The following is an 8,893-nucleotide window of genomic DNA, read 5'->3' as shown; positions in this document are numbered from 1 at the left end:
TACAAATATGTCTGAAAAAAATTCTATTATTTAAATCAACCCCATCTGTTGGATAATTATGTATGACACCGAATATCTATTAAATCTATTGAATAAGTATATATGGTTGAAAAAATATATAAATAAAAAACATGCTTTAACGATAGAACCAACTAAACAACCTCTTATACGTAAGAAAACAATATAATCCTAAATATTCATCTTAATCAGTATAATAAGATACTTATGAAATTATTGTATTGTCACCGATCCGTAATAATAGAGTTTGAGTTAAATCTGTCCGTTTAAAGTGGGTCAATCGAGTCTTAAGGAATTGATACAGCAAATAAAATACGCCTATTTTAATTATTTTAACCTAAGTTTTTAAATAAATTAAGGTTCAAAACTTTTATTCGATAATTGGCTTCTTAAAATAAAAAGAAAAGAAATTGTAGTTTCGAAGTATATCCTAAATATATTATAAAGTATGAATTTATTCTAATTAAGACAAAATAATGAATGAATTAATAATTAATCATAAATTTAGAATTATTTATAGTTATAGGCACGTTGTAATACTGGCTTATTTTACTAATTTCCATAATAAAAATTGTTATCTATTTTTATGTATCTTATATTTAGTGTAAGTTTTCTTGAATTAAATACAAACCAATCAATTAACTATTAATTAAAATTATTGTTCTTTTATGAAAGAATATAGGATCTTCTGGATCTAAGAAGAAAGACAATATGATCGTAATACATAATATTATTATTAACGTGAAAGTTTGCAAGTATGGAGGGATGTATGGCTATTTATTAAACTTAAACGCGAAAAAATCTCATCGTTTATGAATATGAAATTTGGTACAGAGATAGATTATAGTCGGGATTATCATAGGCTAATATTTACCCAGGTACCACGCGAGTGACGCCACGGTTTACAGCTAGTACACAATAAAATGAGGGAATATAACTCAATACACATTTTTATTATACAAGCTGTGCCCCATAGCTTGACCCACTTGAACATATTATATAGCCTATGCCTTCCTCCAAACATGGAATATCTAGAGAATTTTTCAACTTGGACCCAGTAGTTCCTGAGAAAATCGTTTTCGAATACACAAACAATTTCTCAGACTTACAAGGATAGTTTGTCGGAACAACATTTTTTGTTTTAAATACATATGGTTATAGCACCTGTTATAATTAAGGAAATATTTCTGAACATGCTTATGTTATGAGACTCGATCAGGGTGAAGTCATCAAGAAAGAGCTTTTTCTTTCTTCTTTCTCCTATTTTATATGTTATAATTCGTTATAAGCTGTAACATCACAGAAAAGATATCATCTTTGGATAGACGTTAGTCACTGCTGTTTACCCTGCCGGCTTATAGCAACGAACAGGCCATTTCAATTGGGCATGTAAGTACACACTCAGTTTATGCTGTTGTTATTTTTCAAAATTAAAAAGTTGATAAGGCAATAATCATGTCAGAAACGTCGGCAATGTGTATTTTGTATTTTCTTTTTGAGAGTTTAACTTTTTTTTCTAATTCAAATTCAAATCCAGCAGGAAACTTCTCAACTATTTAAAATACATGAAATTCGGCCCATGTGTTCTTATGTTCTAAACAGTGGCGGGTTTGCAATTTTACTTTAGTTATAAGATTCTTTAAATATATATCAAGTGATCAATCGACACAATGAGTCTGGTATAGAGTACAGAGCGTATAAAATGATTTCTTCTGGTGATCTGCTCTGGCTGCTCTGCTTCACGAGGTTCGTTAGTTCGTCTAACGCTTCCTCCAGAATGTTCTGCCGTTTTATGAACCTGTTGAAATACAATTTAGGGTTAAATAAATAAAATATTTACTTTGGAGTTTGAAACTTATCGGCAAGGTCATAAGGTTTATGTTTGGATCAATCTTATATTTTTTTTATGGCGGCAATGGAGCTGGTGGGTCGCCTGATGTAGTACTTACTACCACCGCAAAAGTTAAGCCAGGTCATTTGCAGACCTTACGCCTCTATCTCCTTAACTCCTCATGGGTTGCCGATTCAAATTGGAAAGAGATCGACAGAATCAGCGTGTGCTGTGGAAGTGGAGGGAGCTGAGAGTGTAAATGCAGCAGGTGCGGCAGGTGCGGCGGGTGCGGCGGGTGCGGCCGGCGGATGTACTCACGCGGCGCAGGCGGGGCGGAAGGCGTGCGGCAGGTGCGGCGCGAGCAGCGGCGCGGAGAGCTGCGCGGCGAGCTGGCGCACGCAGGCCGCCTCGCACGCGAGCGCCAGCACGTTGACGCGCACGCGCCCCAGCACGCTTTGCAAACCCAGGTGCACTAACATCGACGTCACTTGGTTGTTTATCTGCAAACAATAGTGACAATAGTGTCAGGCTAGAACTCGTGAAGATATTATATAGGGTAGGTCCAAGAACGGAACCTTGGAGTACCCTGGCATGTCAACTCTATAGAGCAGATCTAGGTATGTCTGTATTTCATTCAAAATATTCTGTACTAGATGCCTCCCAAGGCTATGGAATGATAAAAGAAGATTGAAGATTATTAGTTTTAGATTTTATGTTACTTTCGGAAACTGAACTGGAGATTTGTAATAATATGGCAAAATTTCTGAATGAGTAATCTAATGAGGTATGATATTTTTTCACTACACATTTACATGGAATCTAAAAAAGATAGAGTATTTGCTTCTATGAAAATCTAAATCAGTTCCAAATGCTACATTATTTTCTTAACAAAAATTGGCCTAATCTATCACATTTGGGCAATTTATCATAATGTTCCATCAGAATAAAGGATTATTCAGTCAGGACAACGATAAACAATTTTTATAACTTTCACAAACCTGAACTTCACAATGTCGCTTGGAGTTCTTAGTGATTCTCTCGCTGGCCGTGATGAAAGTGACAGAGATGGAAGGACTGTTCGACTTATCGCTCTCACTCCAACTTATCGCACGGCCACCTAGAAACGGTAACAAGCGATAACAAAACACTAAATTCAAAGACAAAGGGGTCAAAAAAAATTTAAAGGTAAAGGGTCTTAAAATTGTCAGAACTATATCAAATTGAAATTCGGCCACATGGTAGACACGGTTTTCAAATAAAAAAGGAATCCTCAGGTAACAAAACATTCGAATTGCTAACCTGCTCCGTTTTTTGAAGTCGGTTGTAAATTTAAAATAGAACAAGAGCCGTAAAAGGAGGAATATCGTCAAAACCGAAAAAAATTTATAACAATTTTAATGTTCATGTAATAAGCATTGCCAGTTTGTAGTTATTCTAGAATAAGGTTCTCAGTCTATTCTCTGTTTTTGAAATTATAATAAATTCGTTAAAAATTACCAAATTCAGGATTCCGCATTGAGGTATCTGGGTTCAGTTTTTGCTTCACAAAATCAACTACATCTATGAACGCCACTTTGTATTCGCGTAGCCTGAAAAAATTAAATTAAATTTATAATTAACCGTTTTGACAATGTTTTAAAACATTTTTTATTTATGGTTTGTCGTTTATTAAAAAGCATTTTGACTATCATAATATGTATTGATTCATAATCACAATATACATTAATTAAACTGTAAAACCTGAGGATGTTGCAACTAGACTTTTACACCTAAGGCTATCTATCCGTAACGAAATAAGCAATAACTTAATATACATATATACATTACGATGTTAAACTGATTGGTCTAGAATTTTTTTACGTCATCGTCGGCAATAGAGCTGATGAATTGCCTGCGCTACCACCGCCCATGTATATTTGGGGAGGTGAAAGGTTGATTGCAGACCTTACGCCTCTACTAAATGAATTGCCGACTTCAAGTCGGAAAGGGATGATAAAAGTATTGGCGAGAGGAAGAAAGGAAAGAACTAGGAAGGGTAAGGAAAAGGACATGGGTCTCCAGCTCCCCCATTCACCGAACAAAACAAAGCAGTATGTTATTTCACGCCGGTCTTCCGCGGGGCTGCGAGGTGGCCCAATTCGTGCCGGAGCGTGCTCGACTCCCACATACAAAAGTTTTCAAAACGGGTGGTCGGTTGTGGTGGCATCTCACCTGGCGCCCTCCCAGCACGTGGCGAGCACGTAGGCGTGGTCGTGGCGCAGCAGCAGCGCGGCGCGCGTCACGTGCGCGCAGTCCGCGGGCGCGCCTGCCCAGCACGCCGCGCGCACGCGCCGCGCCCACAGCGCGCGCGCCAGCGAGCGGCACGAGCGCGCCTGCGCACCCGACACTAACACGCACACTAGCTCTTGCTGGAATATGGAATATGGGAGTAAATCAATAATAGTGTCATATAACTATCATACTTCTTAAATATTATAAACTAGACGCTCGTCCCGGCTCCGCCCAGATATGAGGAATCCTGTTTTATCCCAGGGAGAATTTAATCGGGATAAAAAATATCCTATCACCCGAGTCACCTCATACCCTTTCCGTATACCAAATCCGTTCAGTAGTTTCAGCGTGATTAACGGATAAACATCCAAACAAACAAACTGTCACATTTATAATATGAGTGTGATTAGTGTGATTGGCTCAGTTGGATCTAACGTCAGGGTGGAATTTTCAAAAATAATTTATACGCAAACGCACACATTAAAATTTTTTCTTATGTAAAAAGTTGTCATGATACATTTGTACCTTCTTACGGAAGGAAGAAAAAAAATAAAGTAAGGCTACATCAAAAGTTTCCAAGACAATTAGTGAAAAAAGCACGAAAATTTATACTCGCCTGTCTTTTAATAAAAATTTATCAAACAGCGATAACACAGAGCTTAGGCTATTAATGAAACGGCTGATTAACAAGTTGACTGCGACATATATACACGTAAATAATAGTTATGTATATTAGAGCTAAACAGGATTGTAATGAAACTCATAGCGTAAACTAAGACGAAACGACAAGTTCAGAAGACCTCTGAATAAACAAAAAGCGCCTTCATCAAGGCTACAAGCATTCCACCTACAAAACAATCAAGTCTAAAGAATTATTTTCTAATAAAAGGTCACAAGGTTATTTCCTACAAAATGGGACCAATTAACAATCATTTCCTTCCAAACACAATAATCACATAATACACATATATCAAGTCAATCCGTTCACAATTCACGGAGTTATCGGGTCACAGCGCCAAAACAAATCTCGTTTTTGGGATGTTTGTAAAAAAAGCCAAGTTGAACGCCATCTGCACTAATGAATGAACGTTCACCTCGCAATTTTTAGCAACAATAGACGGCACTTCTAGCTCCGAATTCTTCAAGATGGCCGCCATTCTTTCCAGCGACAGCGAGAAGCCGACAGAACTGCACGCCAATTCAGTATTATCGTGATCCTTCTCAGCACGGGCCACTTTCCAGAACTCTTCCACGAGGTTATCATATCTGAAAGGAGAGAAGATTTTATAAATAGATATGGTATCTATAAGACGATTCCAATTAATATAGTTATGTAATATATCCATTAGTCCTACTATTCTACTAATATTATAAATGCGAAAGTTTGTAAGGATGTACGTGTGTTTGTTGCTCTTTCACGCAAAGACTACTGAATCGATTGCAATGAAATTAATTGGTACGTAGACAGCTGGACAACTGGAATAACATATAGGAAACTTTTTATCGCGATATTCCTACGGGATACGGACTTACGCGGGTGAAACCACGGGGCGCAGCTATTTATAACCATATATTGAAAAAAAATTTAGTTTATTCCGTAAAAAGGTATAGCTACTTTCAAAGGTTTACGTCTTCCGATGATCATTAAATCTGCTAATACACAAACAGTAAAATAATACTACAAATTTTTTAAAAATCTCGACACATTTCATGAGACAATTATTTGCATATCAATAAATATTTTCATGTCATTGTTATTACATTACCTCCCCCCAGCGGCAATTAGGTCTTTAGTGCGATGTTTGGCAGCTGGCTTAGAGTGCTGTCTCAGCACTGACATCTGCCAGAATATGCCGCGATGTTGCGTCGCGTTGTACGCCAGAAACGGCGCCACTGTGATTGGACACTGTTTTGGTTAAATAAAATAACAATTACATATAATTTTTAGTTTTATAGCATTGAAATGCTTTATAAATGAGAAATTTTGAAAGAATAGAAAAAATTTGATCACGAGGCAGGATTCGAACCTGCGTTTCTTGCCTAACCGTAGCAACGCCTAGCCTCTCGGCCACCCGTGATCCTGCCACAGTAATCGAATTTCTTCTACTCTTTCGGTTTCATGTGCCTAAGGGGCACCCCACTCACACACACAAAAACATACTTAAACGGTAATTTTTAATTTTCGTTATTACGGAATGCCAACTATGGTTTTATCTAAATTAAAATTATTATTAACAGTTTAACATGTTTGCGATTTCACCAGATTTTACTAATGTGGAGATTCAATCACTCATATTGTAATTTCCATTCAAAATCTTTATTTGCAATCAAACCATTTGATCTTAACAATTCAATCAAAACTTCAAAAAGTCATTCAAAATTCAACCTTATACCAATCAACATAAGTATAAATACCTCACACCCCAATTCTGTCGCATCATTGCACACCGTCTCCAATTCCCTCACGGCGCGTTCGAGCGTGTGACTCCACTTATCTCTTCTCACCTGCGCGACGAGATCTCTTACTTGCTTGATGTCTACATTCGCCTCCATCAGTCGAAGGAGATTGGTTATGTCACGGTTGGTGACACATAGAGTCGCTAAATGTGTCTGCAGTTGGAGACTTGTTATGCGTCCTGCAATAGGAAACAATGCAATTTAGACACATAATATATCATGGGACATAATAATTCTAGTATTTAATAAAAGTTTACATAAGAAAATAAAAAAATAATATGAAAAAGTTTAATAATTAAATGATAAATTGTTATTTTTTCACATGAAGTATTACTACTAACTATATACGCATTTAAGTATTTTATTGTAACACATGCTGTAAATAATTATTTATTAATTTCTTTGTAGTAAACAAAGAAAAACATTTGGATAAAATGTGAGATTCTCAATAAAGTAGGAATGGAAGAAGTCATATCATCGGTCATAAAACTTGTCCTAAGTAAGATCTTGGCCCAATAGAACCAAGTACAAGTTAATTCTTAATTATAAAGAAAAACAGTGAATTTGATCAAAAACATAGACGCAACATTTCTTCATATAATGGAGGTCCATATCCTTTTCTTTACCCTTCCCACTTACTGCCTTTGTTTCCACCATCAATCCTTTCCCTATCTCTTATCCGGTAAAGTTCGCAATCCATTTATGGGCGGTGCTGGTTGCTTACCATGAGGCGATACACAAGTTCCATTACCAACTATCAAATTATAGAAAAAAATAAAACGCGTTCTAACAGCCACATTTCATACAAGTCACGTGAGCAGAAAATCACTCACCCAGACTGACATCAACCAACACTGGATATATGAGCGAGTGCTTGTCTAAAGCAACGCCACAAGAGAGTAAGAGTGCTTTAAGTAACTCCGTATGGTTCAGCTGTATGGAGACCTTGAGCGAGCTCGCTGTAGCAGCTCTGTACGCTACTACGAGCAGTTCTGCATCGGGCCAGAGGGTATCTGGAATTAAGGGCTTTTTAATATAGGATTATTCACTGTAATGGTGGATCATATCATCTTTATATGTAGTTCTTAAATGGGTTTTAGTGTAATAGTAATCTTTTTGCTATTATAAATTATATTGCATACAGTGGAAATAATATTGCTAAAAGATTATTATTTATAGACATGCGTTATCTACACTAATATTATAAAGAGTTAACTTCGTATTTTTGTATGTTTGTAATTTTTTTAATGCAAAAACCACACGACCTATTTCAAAAATTCTTTCACCATTAGAAATTTGTAACTTCACTGAGGCTATTTATATGCATAAGTGCAGCCGAGGCAAACAGTTAGTATTATATAAAAATCCATTTCAACGCGCAAATCTACTGGAACGATTTCAAAATTCTTTCATAATAGTTAGATAGGTACATGCTACAAGTAAGCAGTGGTGGCTCAGTGTTCAGGTCCTCGGACTTAAAAAACCGAAAAATCGCGGGTTCGAAACCAGGCGAGCGCGCAGAAAATAAATTGATTTATCTGCGCATGTGGATAACATCACCACTGCTTAAAACGGTAAAGGAGAGCATCGTGAGATAACCGGCATGTCCAAGAATCAACAGTTCGACGATATGTGACATCTGCCAACCCACACGTGGCTAGCGTGGTGGATTATGGCTTGAACTCTATAGGTGGCCTGTGTGTCAGCTGTGGGAACATATATGAACTGATAATGACGATACGTGATCCCTGAAAGCTGTTTGTATTTACACCACGGGCGTAGCCGGGGCGGCGCTCTAGTATTAAATTTGTCTCACCAGTATTCGGTGTGACCATGTCGAACGCGCACTCGATAATTTCCCTCGGATGGAACCCCTTCGCAGTCCTCTCCGTTTCACGGTACACGCGATCGACGACGTAGCGACGCATGTACTTCGTACCCGAGTACGCAATGTGCCTGGAAACGCATGGCAATTTTGAGTAGAGTTAAATAATAATAAACTTTAACATATAGTCAATGAGGGTTTTGTAAATTGGTAATTGGAAACAATCCTACTTAATATTAATGTTGAATAGCGCCAATAAAAGCCTTATTTTATTAAAACTTACACCAGTGTGTGACTTAGGCTACTGTTTAAACGCAACTGACTTAAATATAAAGTAAAAACGGCAGGGAAACAATGAGGACACGTAAATAGACTAATAGCTTCAATCAGCGTATATATTTTTAATATTTGCATATGTGTACCTAGTCTTGCCATAAATATTGTAATAAAGAAAAAAGAAAATTGTTAACTGCAAATAACATTTATTACTT

The 8,893-nt window shown here is 37.0% G+C and overlaps 1 protein-coding gene across 2 annotated transcripts in view; it reads right to left on the bottom strand.

The window, feature by feature from the left end:
- Positions 1-1,173: 1,173 nt before the first annotated feature.
- LOC119828723 (eIF-2-alpha kinase GCN2) overlaps positions 1,174-8,893 on the bottom strand; it is a 23,177-nt gene continuing 15,457 nt past the window's right edge. For both annotated transcript variants that reach the window (XM_038350964.1, XM_038350965.1), the window contains 10 exons: positions 8,394-8,533; positions 7,411-7,590; positions 6,536-6,756; positions 5,887-6,026; positions 5,215-5,386; positions 4,061-4,257; positions 3,347-3,438; positions 2,848-2,966; positions 2,168-2,349; positions 1,174-1,816 (listed from right to left, as the gene is read on the bottom strand). In XM_038350964.1, coding sequence (XP_038206892.1) covers positions 1,669-1,816; positions 2,168-2,349; positions 2,848-2,966; positions 3,347-3,438; positions 4,061-4,257; positions 5,215-5,386; positions 5,887-6,026; positions 6,536-6,756; positions 7,411-7,590; positions 8,394-8,533 — 1,591 coding nt within the window. In that variant the 3' untranslated portion in view covers positions 1,174-1,668. The remainder of the gene's footprint in view (positions 1,817-2,167; positions 2,350-2,847; positions 2,967-3,346; positions 3,439-4,060; positions 4,258-5,214; positions 5,387-5,886; positions 6,027-6,535; positions 6,757-7,410; positions 7,591-8,393; positions 8,534-8,893) is intronic.

Source organism: Zerene cesonia, chromosome 8, assembly GCF_012273895.1.
Source record: "Zerene cesonia ecotype Mississippi chromosome 8, Zerene_cesonia_1.1, whole genome shotgun sequence".
In the NCBI taxonomy this organism is placed as follows: domain Eukaryota; kingdom Metazoa; phylum Arthropoda; class Insecta; order Lepidoptera; family Pieridae; genus Zerene; species Zerene cesonia.
The sequence above is the reverse complement of the archived record's forward strand: the minus strand, read 5'-3'. Positions and strand labels throughout refer to the sequence as shown.